At 40.1% G+C, this 23,468-nt stretch overlaps 1 protein-coding gene across 2 annotated transcripts in view; it reads left to right on the top strand.

The window, feature by feature from the left end:
• The window catches only part of gnao1a (guanine nucleotide binding protein (G protein), alpha activating activity polypeptide O, a), a 99,429-nt gene that overhangs the window by 56,182 nt on the left and 19,779 nt on the right, over window positions 1-23,468 (top strand). For both annotated transcript variants that reach the window (XM_044192004.1, XM_044192005.1), the window contains exons 4-6: window positions 13,722-13,882; window positions 19,528-19,656; window positions 22,433-22,562. In XM_044192004.1, the coding sequence (XP_044047939.1) occupies window positions 13,722-13,882; window positions 19,528-19,656; window positions 22,433-22,562 (420 nt within the window). The remainder of the gene's footprint in view (window positions 1-13,721; window positions 13,883-19,527; window positions 19,657-22,432; window positions 22,563-23,468) is intronic.

The following is a 23,468-nucleotide window of genomic DNA, read 5'->3' as shown; positions in this document are numbered from 1 at the left end:
GAGACCTATCACTGTATTGTACTCCACAGTAGGTGGAGACAGACAGTGCCCTCATGAATATACTGTCCTGCATCTCTGTGCAAAAGCAGGAACAAAGGTTTTTGTATTTGATTGATTGATTTTATTTTATTTTTTTTTACTGCGCTCTCTGGCTCCTGTTGACTAAGTGTATTTTAACGATCCACTCATATAACAGCACACACTGTACATGCCCCATATCCGCCTTCTCTGTGTATGTGTGTGTGGGCTGTCTTGGGTGTGGTTGCAGGATACCCTGTGAGGGTTGCAACGGAAGCTCCACTGGAGCAAAGCATGGACCACACACAGACATATATACATATGTGTGTGTGTGTGTCTGCGTATGTGTGTGTTAGTGCTCCATTGGGGCAGTCTACAGGAGGCCTGAACAACAGTTTAATATTTCATCACTTCCATTATTCAGCAACTGCTACAGAGAGGGAGGGAGTGGGAGAGACCAAGCGAGAGACAGAGATGGTGGAAGAGAGGGTGAAGGAGGCGGTGTGTGTGTACCTCAAGCTAGTGAGATACTTTGGCAGGACATCTGACATCTACTGTATGTCAATAACATGAGTTGAATTGAATTGATTGAAATGCAAAAATGAAGCAGAAAATGATTTTGAACTCTTTGTATATTGAGAGGAAAATAGAAGAGGGAGGATAGGATCAAGAGAGGAGAGGTGGAGTCGTAAGTGGAGCTGGAGAGGAAAAGTAAAAAAGCGAAAGGGATGGAGGGATAGATGAAGGAAAGGGAAGGATGGTGCTGGAGGAGGAGGGTGCGGCAGAATGGATGGGAAGGGCAAGGGAGAGAATCAGAGACAAGACTGCATTCCTGGGAAATGAGAATGGTCACCATGGCAACTGCAGCTGAGAGTCACATGATGGAGAGAGAGAGAGAGAGAGGGAGAGAGAGAGAAAAAAGGGAGACGGAGCGAGAGGGTGGGGAGTGCCCGCAGACAATAGAGGAGAGAAGAGGAAAGACATGGTAATGAGGTGAAATAATAAAGAGGTGGAGAAAGAGAAGAGTGATAAACGATAAGAGTACAGGTAAAGTCACTCGTGGGAGTGTGTATTTACCTTTTATGTTTTTTTTCTGTAGGCCAGTGGATTTCAGTGACGTCATGTGAGGTTTGGAGGAGGAATGATAAAGGTTAGACTATGAGAGACAAGAGGGGACAGAAAGAGAGAGAGGAGGTGTGACTGACAAGAAAGACTGAAGAAGACGATTGAAAGAGAACTCAAGTCCAAAAATAGGACAGAGAAGGGGAGGGATGGGAGAGAAAAAGAGCCAGAGAAAGGGGAGTGAGAACAGATTGTTGATAGAGAATGCCAGCCATGTTTTTTCTCAGAGATATCTGATGGCTGATGATTCACTGTGACGTCAGCAACACACACACAAACACACTCTTGCAAAGTACATTTTTTATTGTCTGTTGTTACATTGTCATCATGTTTCTGTTTTGCCTGTTTTATTTGTGCATTGTTCTGTCTTATACATAGAGTTTCTGTTTTTTTTATACATGTTAACTTAATAACTAATGTGATTTTCATGTTGCCTAGAACATCTGGCCTGGGCCATCAGATGAAAATGAACTTTCTTGACTAACTCTGGCCCAGTTTTACTCTATTAATCAACAGTTGTTATAAAATATGATATACTAACTAACCCACAACCACACAAAGCAAGTTCAGTGTACAGTGCGTGCATGACTGTGTAGCAGCTCAACAGGTGTATAGTCCTTAAGTGCACTGGCCTTTGTGGATCTGAAATTGGTTTCTTTTGATTTCTTAAAATTGATTGTATGTCCTTTCCCATGTGGAAAATCTCTGGACAATCTAAGTTGAGCCTCATAATTTGGTCACTTTATCGGCCTAGCTCTGTGGTGTTTCAACTGTACAGATTTTAGCTAAGCTAGCTACCAACGGACACACCAGCTGTGTGTGTGTGTGTGTGTGTGTGTGTGTGTGTGTGTTCAGCTCAGCTCAGCCTGTGACTCAAGTCACCAGAAACTCTGGTTCTTTCTGTTATTTTGCTGCAGTCTCCTTTTTCCTTTCGACGTACATTAATGACTCATAAAGTCTCGCAATATGTGTGAATTTTTTAGCGCGAGTAAAAACATTTTGAACTTGCGCGGACACTCTAAAATTTGCCTGTGTCTGAACACGCAGTAAGTCATATGTTCCTTTCATAAAATGGAGTGAAAGTCACTTAAGTAAAAAACTATACACACTCCACACACACTTACTATAAAGTAGTACACACTGACAACAATAAGAAAACTGAGTATACCAAAATGTAAACGTGAGAGAAGCGGTATTTTCATGACATTGTTCAATGTTTAATTGTAGTTAGCCCGTGAAGGCGTCCTGAGGTCTGTTATTTCTGAAAAACACACTTAATTTTGTTGATTTATAGCGTGCCATACCTTGTGCCAATCCACATCACTCCTTTGTTACTGCAGATGGCCCTAAATTCTGTTTTGTTGGAATTTGTTGGGTCTCTGTAAATAATATTATAAAGAGTACGGTCTAGACCTGCTCTATAGGAAAAGTGCAATGAGATAACTTCTGTTATGAATTGGCGCTATATAAATAAAATTGAATTAAATTACTCAAGCTTGTAATAAAATGATTTAAAGCCGTTGATAAATGGCAGTACAACAAATGGTTTAATACATAAAAATCTGCTCCCTTAAGGGCAGATACAAGATAAGATGCATCTACTTTACGGCTGCTTTGCTTACATAAATGTTTGTAAGCAAACTTCAGTTTAACTTCAAAATTTAGTGCATTTTTATGCAGTCAATTAATCTGATTATTGTCAGCTTCCTGCAGCAACTTGATTTCTTAAACATGATGTAAAGGAGGAACCTGGTTTCCTTCATTGGTTAGGGGATTAAAAAAAAAACAGCTAGCACAGCTACATGGCAGCTGCCTTGACAGTGTTTTATACACATATTCCAGATGGATCTAGTTGTGTCTCCCTAGATAAGAGTGGGTAATTTATATTGGGCAGAGGTTAAAAGATATTTACTGTCCTTGTTTTCTTGACAACTGCAACCTGACTGTGTGTGTGCGTGCATGTGTAGAAATTTGAGTCGAGTACAGAGATGGCTGGGGGAAAAGGAGCATTTCCACTGTGCTTGTCTGAACAGTCCATTACTATCACACAAGCTCAAACACACACATACACACCCGAATACTGACCCTGTGCCTTCCAATATGTGTGTTAAAACAGTGTCCTTGGCTTGGGCTGTGGGTTTTAAGTGTGTCTGTGGCCCACTGCCCAGCGCTTTAAACTGGAACACACTCTGGACACAGACACATTTACACACAAACAGAAAACAGGCTCAGTTTCTTCTCGCGCTGTCCCTCATTCATAACAACACACAAACGCTCTCATTCCATATCATGCATTGTGTGGCTGCTGACAGAGGGGACAGAGCATCAGTAGCACAGAGGAAGCTGGAACAGAGCGTTACCCCACGCTGAAACACAATTACATCAAATCATATCCTTTCGAGTGGGATCATCACCTAGTAGAGGACGACAGATGGAGAGTGTTTGAAAAAGAGCATGTTCGGGGTGTCATGGTGTCTCAACAGGCCAAACAGCAGACCATGGACTTGGGTTTAAATGTGGCTCATGGACATTGTCACTGCCGTAGCTCTTTTTTCAAAGACAGTAGTGGCCGCAGTGTCAGAGGGCAAATGAATCACATCCAGCCCCTTTCATGTCAATCTGACAAAGCAGTTCGCCACATAGTGTTATACTGAGCCTAAGAATTGTGAGATAGTCGAAATGCACTTTGGCCTCTGTTTTCCTGAAATAGGATGCAAACGTAAGCAAAATCTCCAGGCAAAGACAAATGGGGATGACCAGCAAATGTTTTGCAACTTTGGTGACCACAGGCATTGCCGCAAACCAGGCGCAACCAGGCCCAGCTAGGTGCAATGGAATACATTATTAGTAGAAGGAATACAGAATCAGCAGGTGGAAACGGAGGGAGAGAGGCTGAGGTCTCTGATAGAGAAAAAACACACAACACTCCAGATATAATATACGTCGCCCCAAATATGCTGTCAATGGTAGAATAAACAGGCAGTTGATGTTCATTGGTGCAGCAGGTGCTGGGTTATCTGCATGGCTGGATATAGTTGGTCAAACAATTAAAGGTTCAGTAGGTAACTTTAGTTAAAATAACTTTTTGGGATATTTGCTGAAACTCACTATATCATGACAGTAGTACATGAGACAGATGATCAGTGAAAAAATCAGGTTCCTAATGTCATTTGCAAGAATCCACCGCGCCTGAACGAAAACAACCAATCAGAGCAAAGAGGAGTCTCTAACGCAGTGTCAATCACTGCTCTTGCACATACAGCGCGGCTATTACTGAGTCAAGCTAAATATCTTCAGTGCAAGGATTTTTTTTTTTTTTTTTTTTTTTTTTTTTTTTTTTTTGCAAATGATGGCTGAGAAACAAACACCAGCAATGAAAAAACTGCCCGTCCTTCCTCCTTCCGGCTCATTATGTTCTATGCCATGGCAAATAAACTAAAAATTAAACAGCCTTTATATCTTTAAACAAACAAGTGCAAAATTTAAATTTGTATTCATTCTTTATATAACCTGGAAGGTCCCATTGAGACACAGTATCTCTTCTGCCAGGGAGTCCTGGTCAAGATGGACAGCAAAATTAAAATAACAAGATTCAATATAAAAGTACAGACTACATTACATTACAAAAACATACCAAAACTCAACAGGTTTGGAGATTTGCTAGTTAGTGTTTAGAAAAACACACATGGTCAGTTATCATTAAATCCCAGTGTCTCATCAGAAGATTTAAATAATGAATGAAGGTAGGTATCCACACTGTGCCAGCTGTGGGTAAAGTAAGCAGGATTTTGGAGAGGTGTGTGTCATGGAGTTGGTTCTGAGGAGAAGTAAAAACAAGTGAACATAATCCACTAAAAACATGGAGGGTGTTTCTGCCTCCGCAATCTGCACGTATCAGTGCATTTTTATTTATTGTTATCATTTATAATCTCTTGCTGTTGTGCGCCCCAACAGTATCCTGTGTCCTGAGCTTTTGTTTTCACTCCCCAGCAGCTGAGCCTATATTTAATTATGGGTCAGGTCAGGTTTTTTTATTAATGGGTTGGGAATTGATTTAGAGATAATTTCAGGCAACGGAGTATTGAGCTTTGCTGGTGTGGAGTGGGTACAGGTTTGCCACAACTGCAAACATGGTTGGAAGTGAAAAAACCTCTTGACATGACAAAAAATATTTTGACAGATATTTTGTGATTTTGGAGAGGTCTGTGTGCCTGCTTCTCTGCCAGCTAAATCCACAAAAATTGCCCTGCGTCTGCAGTAAGAGGTGGTCTGAGCAGGTTTTACAGGCAAACACAATTTCGCACCAAAATGAGCACCAAAATTGCACTGCCTAAACAGCATAAACACCACCACAGCACACCTCCTTCGTTTGGTGCCAGGCGCAAAAAAAAAAGACAATTGCATAAAAACTGTCATTGTCATAGAGCTGGCTTTGCGTCTGCGTCTCTTTTTCTCCCTCTCCAGCGCACACACAGAAGACCGCAGACCAAAAACCTTTATTCTTAGGTTGTTTTATTAATCCCATTTATAAGACATGTTGTTGTCCTCTAAATCTCGTTTCAGCGTTGTCTACTTCGCCTTGATTAGAAGAGAGGAAGAGATGGAGGGTGAAGGGCTGATAGAAAGTGGTTGTAGAAAATAATTAACCTTGTTTATTGTCAAGCAGTACACAAGTGGATTTATTTATGTAGCCAAGCCACAGAAATATACAAGTCCTATAAAACATACTGTACCTCCTCAGCTGAACACTGTCACACTTTCCTTCCACAAAATGATCAATGGCAAGTAAGTGAAACTAATTATAGTTACTGCCCTCACTAAACCGAGGTTACACAAAGAAGAGCTATCCGATATGAACTCATTGCTGATCGGTATGAGCATAACTGTCAGCTAATAAGTAACAGGAAATGTCAGTGTAGAAACGCCAAAGATGTGTTTGAGGCCATTTAGAAAAAGTGGCATTGAATAGTTATTCCACCAGAGAGCACCAACAAGTAAATTTCCCTAGGGACGGCGATGTTGGTCTGCCGGTCAGTCCACCAATTTGGTCCAAACTGAAATATTTCATCAACAACTGGATGTAGTACCCTGACATTTGGTTCAGACATTCATGTTCCCTCAAGATGAACTGTAATAACTTTGGTGATCCCTTCACTTTTCTTCTTTTTTGTCCAATACTTTGGTTTATTAGCAAATACTTACAAAACTAATGACATTCCCATCAGCCTCAGCTGTACTTTGTGTTTAGTGCTAATTAGAAAATGTTAAACTAAGATGGTGAACCTGGTAAATATTACCTGCTAAACATCAGCCTGTTAGCGTCGTCAGTGTGAGCATATTAGCATGCTGACGTTAGCATTTAGCTCAGTGCTCCGCTGTGCCTAAATACAGCCTCACAGCCATGCTAGCATGGCTGTAGACTCTTAGTCTTGTTTGTTACATGATTATATTAAAAAATTAATATATAGTAATTTTATTACATTTTTAAAAACTCAAATATCTGTATCAGCCTTCAAAATTCCGTATTGGTCGAGCTCTAACACAAACCCTTGAGATATGTGACATCTCTCTCAAATATAAAAGGGAATTTGTTGATGTTTTTAGTTTGTAATATTTTAGAAATGATGATTACGATTGTGAAACAGATTATGTGGTCTAATCCTGCCCCTGCAGTGGACTAAATTAAATCATGGATTAAACAAAACTGCTTACAGAATCTGAGGCCCTGTGCCCTAACAATACTACCATTTGTGATTACTTGAACAGTTTATTATATAGACATTTATATAAATATCAAATACAACCATTTTTTATATGGTATAAATGTATATACCTATATGAGAAAACTTAAAAGCCGAGTGCAGTTACAACCTAAAGCCTCAGTTGGACCATGCTCCTGAGGTTTCCTCTCATCTTGTCTAGTGCTGAGTGTGAGCAGAGTCAGTCTGATTCCAGGTCTTGTGGATTAAACTAGCAGATTATTAAACAGGATGTGAGTGTAGTCAGTGGTTAAAGGAGGAGAGGGGGGGAGGACTTTCCAAGTGCACAGCTCTCAGTAAATGGTGAAGGTCAGAATAGGTGATGTTTGTCATGTATCTGTGTAACTCTCGAAATTGTCAGTTTGTTCTCTCTAATTACAAGTGTGTTGCGCTCACTTCAGCCTCTACAGTAGATGACACACACATGGATGGATGGATGTGTGTTGGGTGGATATACTGTATGTTGGGTATATAAGTGGCTATATAAATGGGTGGTGGGCATACTTATGTACTTTGCAGAGGGATGATTGGCTATAGATCGGACACGATAACAGATGTGAAAGGTCCTAAAGTAAGTGCTCTGATTGGCTATTGAATGGAGGAACCGAGGTAAGGAAGGAGAAAAAGGAACAGATGCAGAGGATGTGGGAGGGCTGATGGTGATGACAATAGTGGTGATGATGATGGCACAGATGATTGCCTATTTGCTGTCCAAGCGGAGATGTAGAGCAGGCAAACCGATAGCAAGTGTGTCATTAGACTTGCCACACACACACACCCACATGCATCCAATACATTCATAAAGTCTCTCATCAACTTAAAGTCAAACTAAGACAAAAGCTAGGTATTACAAGTCATAAACTCAAAAACTCTTCTTTTTGTTTATGTGCAAGAAAACATTTTGCTGTATGCTAATTTAATCATGAATTTAATCAAAACAAATTCAGTTCATTAAATACATTTTTGAAAAAAGTATTATTACAAATAAGTATTCATAACTATCATACACAAACTTTTCCCCCTATCAGTGATACTAAAGGATGCTAGCACTAAAACTACATAGAAAATTATAACATAATAACAAAACTCCTAATTCCATATAAAAAGTACATGCAATACAAATAAAAATAAAACTGCTGATGTAAAAATGACAATGTTAAAATCCCCAAAATGAATATACAGAATTATAATTACTCTTACTTACACACACACACACACACACATGCTACTTTATAAGCAATCGTTTCCCCGCAGAGAAACAGTTGCCCCCTCTCACTGTGTGTGTGTGTGTGTGTGTGTGTGTATGTGTGTGTCCAACAGCGTTCTAAGGTTTTGGAGGTCACTGTGATGAGACAGGAGGTCTCCTCCATGTATGACTGTGCTTATTCCTGCTTTGACTTTACTTCTGTTTCAGTGTGTGTCAGAGTGTATAAACTCCTAAACAAGCTGACAGACACACAACCCAAACATCTTATCACCTCATGAAGTTGTTATAGCTAACATGTTAGCAAGCAATTGCCTTTTTTACACATCCATTAGAAATAGGCATTTATTTGGAGGTTGGTCGGTCTGTTGGTGCTTTTTCACAGGGTTTGGGGAAAATGCAACTACAACCTCCACCAAGAAGGCAGGGCAGCTTCAAGTTGCCTGAGTGGCAAAATCCAGGGCAAAAAGGCCTCAAATAACCCGATACTGCTTGTAAAGCTTAAACGCTGTGAGCACATGGTAATAAGTGAAGACAACTCAGATGAGCATTTTAACATTTTGATCAACTACGGTCATCTCCCATCTGGATTTTGGCGGTTGGACAGTAAGAGGACACAGTTAGGGGTCCTTTAGTGAATGAATCACAAAAATAGGATTTTGAAAAGTGAAGGGGACATGTCCCCCCACATCCGCAGTGAAAAATATGCCCTTGGTTAACTTTGCTGCTGCTGAAAACGTGGTTGATGAAAGTGAGGAAACTGAAGCATGCACTAAATGTGCTGTAAAACCAAAACAATGAGCTAAAGTGAATGAGTAACACTGTCAGTTAACATCAAGGCAGTGAGGAATTTAAATGAACAGTATGAAACTGAAGCAAAGCACTGCTGCAAATGACCAGACATGCTCCATAAACTTTCTCTCTGTAAATAAAGGTTAAAAATTAATAATTTAACTCTGTCACCAAGGTGTGTGTGTGTGTGTGTTTGTGTGTGTGTGTGTGTGTGTGTGCACACGCATGAACTGCTGGTCCCACCTTCACATCATGTGGATGGAGCCTCTCAGACCAGACACACACACACACACACCCCTTGGTGACAGAGTTAAAAATGGTTTAACACAACAGAGGACAGTGCAGCTCATGTCAGTGTCATAGAAATGAGAAAGGGAGGAGTAGAGCAGGACAGAGGGGTGGGGGGCGGATGTAGAGTTATGAAAGGAAAAGAGATTGCTGATTGAAAGAGAGGAGAGACTGAGAGGGGGGGGAAACAAAAATAGAGATGGAGAGAGGGGATGATAGGAGACTGACCAAAGGACATTGAGATAGGCAAGAATAAGAGCGGAAGGGCTGGTGTGAAGAATAAAAGAGACAGGATGGACAGAAATACAGGGGGGAAACAAGAGGAAAGGACGAAGAAGAGAAACATGACGCCAGGGGAGTACAAATGGAGAAGAACAAAACAAACATTGTCATGAGCACAGATGAAAGGAGAGATGAAGGACAAAAAAACACACTGTAGAGAGATGAGTGCAGATAGAGATCAGATAGAAAGAGACTGACAGAGATGATGGATGGAGGGATGGCTAATGGCTGACTGACAGACTGGGTGACTGGAGGTCAGATGGGTGGAGAGTTGGTACGCTTAGAAGCAGAGAGTGAGCAAACTGCCCACAATAAAGAAGTAAAGGAATAATAAGGACATGTCAGGTCTGGTTGGAGTCTTATACACCAGTGGCTCAGTTCACATCATGAGGATCTGCTGTTATTTACAGTGCACAGCAACTGTGTACACAAACTATACAAGTAAAAGTCTAAAGTCGCTTTCACAGCTGTAGTTCAGTTCACTTGGTCTGGACCAAGCGAAAAAAGATACATGTTAGTTCTGGTCCAGTTCGTTTTCACACTGACTTTACAAACAAGCTCATAGGTCTAAGCTTGAAGTTACACAGACTGAGTTAACTCATTCATTGGACAGTTTTTGGTGACTGTCATGCTGCTTCATCAGTGCTACGCGGACCCACATGGGGAAATCAAAGTCCTGTGACTGACAGCAAGTCATGCAGCACATTAGTGCACCTTATAAGTAGGTTTATCTTCACAAAGAGCTGAAAAAAAAATGATTGAGAGTTATTAGTTGAGACTGCTACTGGACCTTGTATATCATAAATGGTGATGAAAAGATACTTCACTTGATTTTAGCCACGCAAGCAGCGTGGCTCTAGGGGTGGCAATGTTGGTGGTCGGTGGTGTCTAGAGGAGGAAAGAGTTAAAGATTTCTACTGTCTACAGAGAGCTACTGTATATGAAGGGAATCCATGACTTTGGTCCAGATGGATGACGAGACAGGGACAGAGGAAGAGGGCAAGAAAAGGAAAGAGAAAAACAGGAGGAGGAGTCAAAAATATGGAAAATCAAGGAAGAGAATAGATGCATAATAAGTAAAAGAAAGAAAGAGACAGAGATGTCTTTCCCAGTCTTTAATTATTATATCAAAGCCTGCATCTGTTAAATTTGGACAAATGAATCAAGCCTTTTTAAGCTTTGAGTTGTTGTAACATCCTGTAAAATAACATTTCATCAGTGAGCATCATTGTGAAATCACTCCCTGTCTTTGTTGACATCTTTAGCTTTTTGAACTTTCTAAGCGGATGTGCTGTTAGCCTAGCACCTTGGTGAAATCCTACAGTAAATGAAATGTATTGAGGCTACACTGGTCGCACCGGGCGACTCCCAGGTGTGAGTGTGTCAGACTGGGTGATTTTTAATCAGGTTGCTGCTGGAGGAGCATATGCATACCCTGTCAAATGTCCAAACTCATGTAGTCTGTTTTTATCTCTTCCTGATTGCGTGTCATGCTGTGAATTTCAGGGAAATGTGGAAACTCAAACAGACCATCCCTTCAGTTATTGTGATTTCTGTGAGTGTTGTGCAATCTAATTATAACGTCTGGAAAAAATTGCAGTAAGGGAGTAGTATAGTGTAAGTGCTGTTAACTTACTGTTTCATTGGTTAAAAAAAAATCATCTCAAACAGGCTACAGTAATACAAATATCACATTTGTAGAAGTAACTGTAGGTTGAAACTGTGTATGCTAGTGAAGTATATTTAGGTCCAGTGGCCCATTATTTGTATGTTTGATCCTTTTGTGTAACATACAACAGATGCGGCCATATTTCAAGCTTGCTGACTCAGATTATAGAGCCACTGTGAGTTTGATGTAAGGCTGTTGTTACACAGAAGGAGGATTAGATGTTTTAGATTTTATTCATTTAAATTGCACATTTAAGATCAAATGGTTAGAAAAATATATTTGGAATCTCCAGAAGTATTATTGAATTTTATATCACATAATATATTTAAAGAATAGAATAGATTGTTAAAAATGTATAATGGGATGCAAAGTATTTCTAAACTGCCAATAAAGTTATTACCGTTTTATCAGTAAGCTTTATTATCTTGAAAATTGTTTTATTTTCATCATTTTCACCACATTAGGGTATTATTTGAAACAACTATAATATTACCATCACAATAAGATCATATATCAAAGCTGTATTGAAAGCTGTAATTTCTTTCGGCTTCTGGTGAGAGCTAAATTGTTTCCAGTCAAATACAAAGAATTTATATCTGTAACTAAGGCCATTCCTACTGCACATATAATTGAGTTAATGAACTGTCATGTAGGTCATCAAAATGTTAATATAACAAAACCCTGTCTTTAAGTTGGTGGAATAAAAATAAATCCAAAATGCAGAATGGAAAAACACACAAGCTTTTCAGAAAAGAACTTCAGCATCATAATAAAATGTGACCTAAAGGCAGTTTGTTTTGGAATTGACAATTAGATAACATACAGTAGATGGTATGGCTATAGCCTTTCTAAATGGTGTATTTGTGGTAAAGCAACAATAAATGTACAATTTGTAATACAGAGCCAGAATCAGTTATGCGTTTACTTTATAATGGCCCCTCATCAAGTAAGTTTTGGACATACAGGATTTTTTTTTTTTTTTTAGTAAAACTGGGCGTTCTTTTACAATTGTGGGCAAAGACACTATAACTAAATTTGAATGTAACATTAACTATTTTATTGTTGTTATTTAGTCCTCTATTTTTATTATTTTCATATACACTGAACAAAAGTCATCCCCATTTACAAATGTCTTTTTGATAGAATCTAACTTAAGACTAACCACACACCACAAAAGTGTATATACATACATCTAGCTCCTGAAAGAAGTCTGTATGTGTGTTATTTTACATGTTTGCTATTTAGTACAGTTTAAGTGTGCAGGTGTAGAACTCTTTAATTTCTCATTCATCAGCATGTGAAGCCACCAAACGTTAGGAGTACAAAGGTCAGGGCCTCAGTGTCCTGGCATTATTACTGTGAGCATGAATGACCATGTAGGAGGTAAGTGCTCCAAAGATAAATCAATAGCAGCAAAGAGCAAAGGAGAAAAAGAGGGAAGGGATCAACTGCTGGATTCAGACAAGATGCTGGTAATGGCAGCGGAATCTAAGTGAGAGCTCTGTAGCTGGTTTATTCATAGCTAAGTGGCTAGCAAGATTTTCCATAAACACAGAATGACTGTGATGATTATATAAATTAAACAAAAGAAATATATAATGTTTCAAAAATCATCTTGTTACACTCACGTATGCAATTACAAGACAGGATTTTGTAACATTTGAGGGAAAAGGGACAAGATTGAATTCCACCAAAATCATCTCAATGAATACATGTCATACTTGTCTATAACATTCTGTCACAATAGGAACGATATAGCTAATAGATTGCTTATATCAAGCAACACATGTATGAAATAGCCTGATGTGAACTTTATCAGCTTTAGCACCTTATTGACGGGACTATTTCGATCATATCACCTAAACAGCTTTCATTTTAAGACAGTGACTCCTCTTCAGTTATGTCAGTTACCAGGAGCTGATTTAGCTCCTGAAGAAACCAGAGCCAGATCACTGCTGCATGACAACAGCCTGCAGCTAAAAAAGACCAGGCTTTGCTTTTGTCCAGCTGGCATGATTTTTAGATTTTTGAGCATCTTCATGAAGGTTTGCCCACATTGCAATTTGATGACATTAAAACAGAATTTGACCTCTCCATAAACTGCAGTAGCTCTCTGGTATGTTTCTGCATCTGTACTGACTCAGGGTTTGTAATGACACGTGGAGTTTAAATGATGCTTTTGTGAGGGCTTTTCAGCTAGAGAATAAATGGACCAGAGGGAGCTGAAAATACTCATCCTCCATGTTAACCCTCCTCCCTCAGGGTCATTTGTTTCTTGCAAAATGTAATAGTTCTAAATGTTTTCACACATATGCTGTCAAGTAACATACGGTATTGATCATACTGTAGTGTACTTGAACAAATAATCTCTGGCTGTTTATCCAGTGGCATATTGTTTAAATGAATTGTACAGACTGACAATTTCTCTGCGATGGTTGTCTTTGTTTACAATAATTATACTAATGTCTCACATTTTGAGCAGAGATGTGATTTACAACAGCTTTTACTCTCATTCAGAAGACCCTGCGCTTTCTCAGGCCTCAAAGAATACTAACCTCCTGCTTCCCCCCTCTTGTGTTTCCTCTAGGCGGATGCTAAGATGGTGTGTGATGTGGTCAGTCGTATGGAGGACACAGAGCCTTACTCCGCCGAGCTGCTCTCCGCCATGATACGTCTGTGGTCCGACTCAGGCATCCAGGAGTGTTTCAGCCGCGCCCGAGAGTACCAGCTCAACGATTCAGCGCAGTAGTACGTACATGTGGTCGCGTGTGTGTGTGTGTTGGGGCTAGGCGATTAATCGAAAAGCTGCCGATAATCGACTTGACTATCTAACCGACCTAATTTGTGTCTCTCCGTTATATTTGATCAATTCATTTCTTCAGACAGGCTGCCTCCTGCCCCTTGAAATTACAATAAAAAATCTCAAATGTTGACTGACAAAGATGCCGTGTCTGTCGTGCGCTGACATTTCAGTCAACACAATACAAAACAAAATTAAGCTAAGATAGCGGAGTGGAGCAGCAAGTTTAGCAGCGATCAGTTGCGTTTGTGGCAAGCGTGCGGTGGAGAGAGAGACGGTGTGTCTGCGCTTAGGACAGGCAGGTGTGCTGGGCATCGCAGTGCTTTCAGGTTAGCAGTAAACCGTGAGTATAACACATATGTTACAAGCTACTGTTTGTCACAAAATAAGTGCTACAGCTCCCCGAGAACCAAGCAGAGTTTGCCACAAGTTCGGCCTGGAGTAGTAAGTACCACAGGCTGTAGCAGGTCGTTTCAGATCCAGCCATCTACAGTATTACAAAATCGTTAAAATAATGTCACTGCATTCTCTAAAACATTCGGCAGATGAACTTGAGATAACAGAGGCCATGAATGTATTATTCAAATCTGTCTATAATATAACTTACTTTGGTAGTTGCAAGAGATGTGAAATAGAGCTTATTCTTGTTTGATTTACCTGTTTTAGCAAACAGATACCTAAAAGTGTTCTTAATTAGTGAATATGTCAAATATTAATCAAATCAGGTGTGTGTGTGTAAAAAGATATTGTTTCATTAATTGTTAGAGGCAAATGTGACAATTAGTTGAGATATTGATCTCAGGTGATACTGTATCGCCCAGCCCTAGTGTGTGTGAGTATGAAGGGGAGTTGTCTACAGTGACAAATGAAAGGTGTGAAGGGATTGTGATCTCGCACTGGAGGTTGTTAAAACAACCACCAATATCAGACAATAATGTTACACTTTATTACACTTTCTTTTACATTGATTTTGACTGCTGCCAGCCCGCTGTTATCCTCTTATAATGTACATCTAATTGGCACCATCAGCTTAGAAAATGGATAAACTGAGTTTGTGCACATTTACCATCCTTTTGTTTGTTGTGGGCATGTGTAGGTGTGTGTTTTATAGTGAGCTATAAAACAAAACCGGGTGTGTGTTCTGAATTTTTGTTTGTGTAGCACACCCAGAAGTACCATATCACTGACTCTGCACAGTATACAATGTATACTGTTGTTCATATTCCATCTGCCCAGCTGAGTCCTTATTTTCTAAGTCCAGATCAATACATCACACCCCCTCCCCCCAATCCACCCACCCACCATTTAAAAACAAACGACAACAAAAAATATGCTCTCAAGCACACACATACACCACTATTTATTTATTTATAATCTTCTAAATGCGATCATACACTAGCTATTATGACACACAGTCAATCACCATTACAAGTACCGGGCCTGATTTCTGCTGAGTGCCAGTGTGTGGGTGGAGAGAGAGAGAGAGGCAGCAGGAGAAACACAGCGAGGGAGCGAGGGGGCAGGGGAGAGGAGGGAGGAAGGTGGGGGAGTCATTTCCCTCAAGTGCCATGTTTGTGCGTGTAGCCCTTGTTTAATTGAGCACCATACATCCAGTGAAATTACACAGTGACATAAAGAGAAATTTAACAGGAGTGACAGATGGAGTCATACATCTATGTTGCTGTGCGCTGTACATACACTGCACGTACACCACTCTTATAGGCTAGTATGTACTGTGTAGTGAATGTATCTTGTTTTTCTGTAGTTGATACACTGAGCAATTAATGACATGAATTCATATTAAACATCATTCTTAGTTGTACCAAACCAAGTATGCTCATCTGGAAATAATATTGAATCCAGGAGAAATCATACAAATGCTTGCCTGCCTTTGGATTTCTACTTTATTACTGGGTTCAGTTAACTGGCTAGCATTGTTTTTAGTTAGGTAATCTTAAGATTTAAACATTTACTGATATCAGATGCTGCAGGATGTGTCAGAAATCCTCAACATATGACCAGAGTCATGACTGCACACCAACTCCAGTCTACACATTTTATTCCTACCACAATCAGGGAAAATAAGAGTGGATGGCAGTTGTTTGGTAAACTCATATATTAGGACATGTCAGACATTGTTCAGGTCAACAGTTCAACCACCATTCTGACTGGTAACCATGCCAACAATACTTCTGCTTCCTGTTACGCAACATCTGTTACGCAACAAACCCCAACTCCATACTCCAAGATGTCCTGAAAAAATAATTGACCCTGCAGAGAAAACCTTTACCTCTACTATGTACATTATTTTTTGTGAGAGGATGCCTCATTATGTATTGTTTCTTACTTAATTTAATTGTGGCAGTTCAAAATAGTTAAATCCCTAATATTAGAACTGGCTAAAATGAGAAGAAACCACATCTAGAATTGGATGGGAAATACATGTCCAGAAGCATAGCTAATGCAGACATAGAGGCAACATAGAATAAATAGCAGAAGACAGAGACTGAACAGAGCAGAGAACATGAGAAAAGACAGAAAGAGAAAGGGCACGGAAGATATAGAGAGATAAGAGAAGGAAAGTTAAAGGTGGGGAATTCAAACAGAGGCTTAGGCAAAGAAAACACATCAAGATGATTGAATGATACAGAACGCAAGACTAAAAAGGCACGGAAAAGGTCGAGTTAGTCGAAAATTATGAGAGAAAGAAAAGATGGAAAGAGAGAGTTTCAGCATTTTGTTATTTCACATCATGGCAGACATCTCGGAAAGTGTGCAAACATATTCCTATCAACATTTTCATGTGGTCAATTAACTCAAACAACATCCGCTGTGCGTGCGTGTGTGTGTGTGTGTGTGTGTGTGTGTGTGTGTGTGTGTGTGTGTGTGTAAGCATGTGTGTGTCTGTGTTAAATGTCACATTAAAGATTGATGCACACTTCCTATTATGTTGTGGTCTGTGGAGCAGAACAGGCCAACCAGCCAATGAACTGATAGGACAGATATCACATGATCAGACCCCACTCAGTTTGACGTGTGTGTGTGTGTGTGTGTGTGTGTGTACGCGTGCCTCTTTCTTGAAGTGAAGATATTTTGTCAGTTATTGCTTTGAAAAGGCTTTTTGGTTGTCAGGTGTTACAGTTCGTTTAAGGGTTATGTATTTTAGTGAAGAAGATTATGGTACAAGTAAGGAGTGTTCGTGTGGATGTGTGTGTAATCACATATGCATGTAATGTGTGTTTGTATTACATAGAAAGCAGAAAGCTCTCTTCTGAGAGCAGCACATACTGCCTGAAGTCACCTCTCTCTCTCTCTCTCTGTGAAAATGCTCTGCATGTACTGACCTATTTACCACAATGCACATATACTCTGTTTATGATTTACATCCCTTATCTTTGTGACACAGTGGTATGCATGTACCCACTTGACCTCCATTTTAAAAAAACGCAGTCACATCCTCTATATGCACACATTTGCAATGGCATTAAGATTCCAGGTGAAGTAGTTAAATGGACACTGCACCAGAGCATGGCTTTGGTGCTTTGGTTTATTACACTAAAAGACAGTATTAAATAGATAAAGTGCATAGGCAATAGCAGGCAATCTGAGTGTACTTGTTTAGAACTAATTTAAATTAAATGTCAGACAAAATGGCTTTGTTCTCCATTCTTTAATACAGATATTGATTCTGCATCTTGCATTGCATTTGATTATTTAACACTATAACAATGTAAAGCTACTTCAGCCATATTGATTTTAATAAATAAACATAGTGCATCCTGGTGCCGGTGGGTATTGCTGGCTTTGACAACCGAGTTAACCTAATGTTCAAAGGTCAGTATGCTTCTCTCCATGAAAGGCAAAAATACAAAATAGACGTGCCTTGACGTACACTGCCAGTGTGAAATTTCCTGGTTTATCTTCATCCTCTCTGTTCTAAATAATGACAGGGCTTTTTTCCTCAATCAATTCAGAGCATTTTCATGTTGTGGCCAGGTTGTATCATGTTGCATCATGCCACTGCAGCTTCTGTAGAAGTCACAAGTGGCGGTTGTAAATATTTGTCGGAACATCACAGCAGGGAAGACGTCTGAAAGCTGGTTACGTAGCTGCAGAGCTATGAAGCAGTAAAGTGGAGCTGACCTCCATGCAGCTGATACTATAAAATACATACAAGCCACATAGACATGTTTTACGGTATATTTTATAGTTTAAATCAGATTTTGTACTGTAACACGCGCACCAATAAATAAAAACTTTGTATCCATTACACTAAATGGATGCACAATGTGGGTATTTCTGCTCATCTCTCCTGCTCTTCTGTCTGTCCAACCATCTCTGTTAGCTTAGAATACCAATAATGTCTGAAGCGTTGTTGTGTGGAAAACTTGTATGGCTGAGACCTCACTCTGCACTTGTGTTTAGAAGTGAAGCTGTCTTTCAGAAGTGAATATGTTAGGGATGATACCCTCCAAAGTGGTCATTACACAAGTCAGCAGAGGCAAAGAACATGGCATTAAAAGAACATAACGGACACCTGCCAGCCAATCAGAATAAAAGATTCTCAGTGGCCATGGTGTCAAAGTGAATACGTAATCAAGTCACAGCTCTTTCTTCACTGTCTCTCCTATTCTTTGCTTGATGGTAGGGTGGTTTAATACTGTAGGTAAAGTGATCATCCCTCAGCCAGAGAGCTGCCTGGCTGTGAGGTGAATCTCTGAACTGTACTATTCAGGATTGTTTGATTTATACTTCTACATAAAAAAATAAATGTCCGCTTCCAGGGATATTCCATGACATAACTGAACAGAATCATCTCGCCCACCCACTGCCCTATCTCATTTCTTACAGAGTCGCTTAACAATGTGGTAACTTAGTTTCCATATGTATTTTATCGGCCAGGTACGGCCTTCATTCATTTAATATGCAGGAATCGGGAAGATAAAGGCAATATTTTTATGGGAAACCATCAAAATCAGCATCATTGAAAGTAATTTGATTTTAAATGACTGTAAAAGGAGGACACAGATTCCTTACCTGTTCTGGCAATAGTGATCTGTAGTTTACCCTGACCTCTGACCTCCCATAGAGGGAGCGGGTAAAGGATAGAAAATGACCCCATTGCAGTCAGTAGAGTAGCACATTTACTATCATTATTAATGACAGTAATCCAGTGGGTGGGTGTCATATTCTGCTTGTTATGTAATGCTTACTGTTTCACCAGCCTGAGCCGCCATACAGTAACATACATCATTACATTGTAACACAAGGTGGATTGGACCTGTAACCCCACACTAGTTAGTTTGCCTTACAACACTAGTTAGCCGGAAACATTTGCAGCTTACATTATCACTGTTAATCTAATCCCTGCACTTTTGATTATGTGTTTTTGGTTTTGGAAAGGCTTAAAAAAAAAAGGGCACGTTTCTCCAAACTCTTTAAATGCCAAGTATCTCTCTCACTACAGGCCCATGTGCACCGCATGTGGAGAAATCCAAAGCTTGACAGGCCTATCGTGCCTACTTATAGTACGGGCTGGAAGTAGATTGCTGTTGATTTACAGCCTGTGTCTTTGTTTTGTGTCTGTGTGCAGCTACCTAGATAGCCTAGATCGGATTGGTGCGGCAGACTACCAGCCCACAGAGCAGGACATCCTGAGGACCCGAGTGAAGACCACGGGCATCGTCGAGACGCACTTTACCTTCAAAAACCTCCACTTCAGGTCAGTATTAACTTATGACAGGGACATTTGTAACTTCAGATGTATCCTCTTTCTCTTTTACTGTCACCAGTGCTGCCTTTTGCTCATCTCTCTGTCTGCTCCGCTATCTATTCATTTTCTGAATAGATGCACCATCACACTTCAACTGATGTTTGTTGAACTTCCTGTCTCAATCTTTCTCATACACACACACACACACATATTTGTTGTGTTCAGATACGTAGGCACACACTCAATTTAAACATGCTGAATGATGCTTTCAACTGTGTCTCTTGCAACTGAAAAGGTGGGTGTGTTTTGTTGTTAAGCCTAAATATTGTCAGCTCAATTGCTATTACTGGCAGTCAGGCAGTGTGTGGGAGTCTCCAGTGTTCCTGTACTGGGTGTGACCCATCAACCTACCCACCATTATACCCATCACATGTAGGACTGGGTTTGTGCCACTTTGGATTCACTCCTCTCTGATAGTGGTTTTTCTAGTGTATTCTAAAAGCCACAAAAATACAACTTACACATGAGGAAGTGGTCATTCCAAGTGTATGAAGACATGAGGTGAATTACTCTAAATGGGAAAGGTTCATCTAACCTTACAGTTTATGAAGAATTTCTTTCTTGATAATAGGTGTACCTGTTGTTTGACAGTTTCAGCTCTACCATATTCCTCAGAAGGTCACAGGTCGTGGTTTTATGTGGCAGTACAGTGACTTGTGGTGTTTCCACTGTTCCCCCTCTATGGAGTATAAAACTAAAGATCTGTAGGAAGCCAGCACTCACAGACCAGTACCTCCTATCCTAACATCCCATACCTTTTAAAGAGACAGAAGAAATGGGCCCCAAAAAAGGACAATGCCACATAAGTATAAAGGTGCCTTTAGTCTGTGCGACAACAACGATTGTGTAAGTTCTTTGCATGTCACACTGTGCAAGATGGCTCTAATAATATCTTGGTTGCAATGTGTTTCATAAATATCATGCAATGTTAACAGAAAAAAGTGAGAGCCGTGGCACGTCATCAGCTTGCGTCATCCATCTGCGTCGCTCCATTGTTTTGGTTTGTTAGTATATGCTTGATTTTGTTTCCTAAACTTTATTCAAAAATGGTGCTTACTAGGGTTGGGCGAACAACATCGCGATGGACGATGACATCGTTGTTTTGGGGGGCATACTCAGAGTAGACAGGTGTGCTGGTGGTCGGAGCGGAGGGAAAGGTTAACAGTGAAGTTGTCTAGTGGCAGTAAATGTACAGTGTAGTTTACAGTTTGCCCATGAATAAACGCTGCAGCTTCTCAATACCCAAGATGTTCCCATGTGTCTTCCCAGCTGCTGGGTAAAAGTGAAGGTGCTTAGCCCCAAGGTTAGCATCAACTTCAGCCCTGGAGGAAAACAAAGTCTTCCCTGTGCTTCCCGACCATGGTCTGAAAGCTGCAGCAGGATTAAGCAGATCATATGATTATAAAAAATATTTTAAATACGTTATAGTGATTAATTTCACTTTCAGTAACAAGATTTTACTCGCCGAGGGGGGGCTTTTAAATCACAATGTTACAATGGTTGAGCAAGAACTTGGCGACAGTGGCATGGAAAAACTTCCTTTTAAGAGGCAGAAACCTCGCGCAGAACCAGACTCAGGGTGGTCGGCCATCTGCTGCTGCTCCTCTCCTGTGGAATCAGCTTGATAGCTAAAGTCTCTGGCCCGTTCTACTTTTGGAGACTCTAGGAACCACAAGTAACCCAGCATTCTGGGAGCGCAGCGTTCTAATCGGGTAATAGGGAACTGTGAGGTCTTTAAGATACGATGGTGCCTGAGCTGAGACTCACCTACAAAGCTCTCAGCTTTGTAGGAGAGTAGGAGGGTTTTAAATTCTATTCTGAATTTTACAGGGAGCCAGTGCAGAGAAGCTAATTTTGCAGAAATATTATCTCTTTTCCTAGTTCTTGAGACAATGCGCTTACCACACCACTTCAGCACAAGAGTCCTTTGTCCAATTGTCAACTTTCGTCTCAGGCAGCCCAAAATCACAGTGTAAAGGCGCCTTTAGACAAGACACTAAAGAAAACAAAAATCTCAAATGGCCAGTATAACAGATAAAAATGGTTACACTGTCTTATAGTTGAGGCATTACTGAGCACATACCCAGTGATACTGCACATCAGCGATACATCCAAAGAATAAAATTTACAATAAGATGAAAACTGCCAGAATTTATGAGATCCCATGTCTCTCTTACATACTTTAGATAGACTGACTGAGCTTTTCAAACAGAGAAAAGGAAAATTAAAGTGTGAAAAGCAGACTCATGGAGCACACAGTTGGGTATAGAAACAACAAGTCGGCTCATAAAACCCAAAGTTGACAATATCAGATCATTGCAAGAAAGAGAACCACTTTATGGACTGGGAAGAGGGCCAGAATTGTCACATCTGAGTTATGTGTCACTGCTGGAATAATGCAATCCAATAGAAAAACAGAAACAGGCCCAGTTCATGAATAAACCAACAAAATGACCACAACTGAGAATGCTTAAGAAGCTGCCAGACTTCAGAAGTCGCCGTCTTTCCACTTCAGTTTAGACAGGTATACAGTATTATCACCTGGCGACGCACACCAAAAGCTGTGTAGAGCGAATATGTACGCATAGTTCACAATCTGAGGTTAAATGTTTTAATCGTTCAAATTTGACTTGACTGACCAGAAAGTGACATGATATATGAATCTTCTTTATGGTGATATGTCAAAAAAAAATGTTTGTTTATTATCTTTCTCTCTGTCCATCAGGCTGTTTGATGTGGGAGGTCAGAGGTCGGAGAGGAAGAAGTGGATCCACTGTTTTGAGGATGTCACAGCCATCATTTTCTGTGTGGCGCTCAGCGGATACGACCAGGTGCTGCATGAGGACGAGACCACGGTAAGGACAGATGTTCACATATGTATGTTCTCTCACACTCTGTGTGTGTGTCTCTCTCTCTCTCTCTCTCTCTGATGTTTTTTCTCTGTCACTTTGTGGCCTTATGACCCATTTCTAAATATTGGAACACACCTTTAAGTATATCAGTAATGTTATTTTATACATTCAGAATGTGGGACAACATGGGTAATAGTTTCCTAATACATTCTGACACAGGGTATATAACAGCTAGTGTAAAAAAAGAGGAGTATACGCTTCTATATGTAGAAACGATGTGTAAGCTGGCATTAAACACATGGTCTGTGTAAAAGCTTGTGACAGGGAGGGATAAATATCTGTGGTGCTCTTAGATGAGCTGCTAAATAAATTAAGGCATGAAAGTTTTAAAATGTTTATATTTACATTTTATATATTCATTTTTTAGAATGTTTTAGGAATCATATGTACAGACAGACTTATCTGCTTTCTTCTTTTCTCTCATTTTGCATCTATCTAAATATCTGGTGTTAGTTAGTAATACTGAAGCAACAGCTGTGGTCTGCCACACTGGTATGCCCTTGAATTTCTGTGGAATTCCATGGTGTTTCCTCTGAATCTCCTATTGGTAAACCATCCACCATGACAACCGAACATGTAAATAAATCAACGGAATACTGCTGAAAGCCACATTCAAAACACTTATTGGACTTGTTTGTTTAACAAAACACTCAATCCAACAGTGTTCCATCTCTAGTGACCTCACTGTTGGACGGTTTCATTGCAAAAATACAAGGGGACACTGTTATATGAGAGTTATTTTTTCTCTATGCAAATCATTCTTCTCTGCATTGACGCTGCAAGCCAGGTTGTATTCTGTTCAGAGCAAATTACCTGTTTTAAATAATGGCAAGGGCATGTACAGTATAT

Source organism: Siniperca chuatsi, linkage group LG4 (assembly GCF_020085105.1).
Source record: "Siniperca chuatsi isolate FFG_IHB_CAS linkage group LG4, ASM2008510v1, whole genome shotgun sequence".
Classification (NCBI taxonomy): Eukaryota; Metazoa; Chordata; class Actinopteri; order Centrarchiformes; family Sinipercidae; genus Siniperca; species Siniperca chuatsi.
Note: the sequence above shows the minus strand (reverse complement) of the source record. Positions and strands in the feature narration are given on the sequence as shown.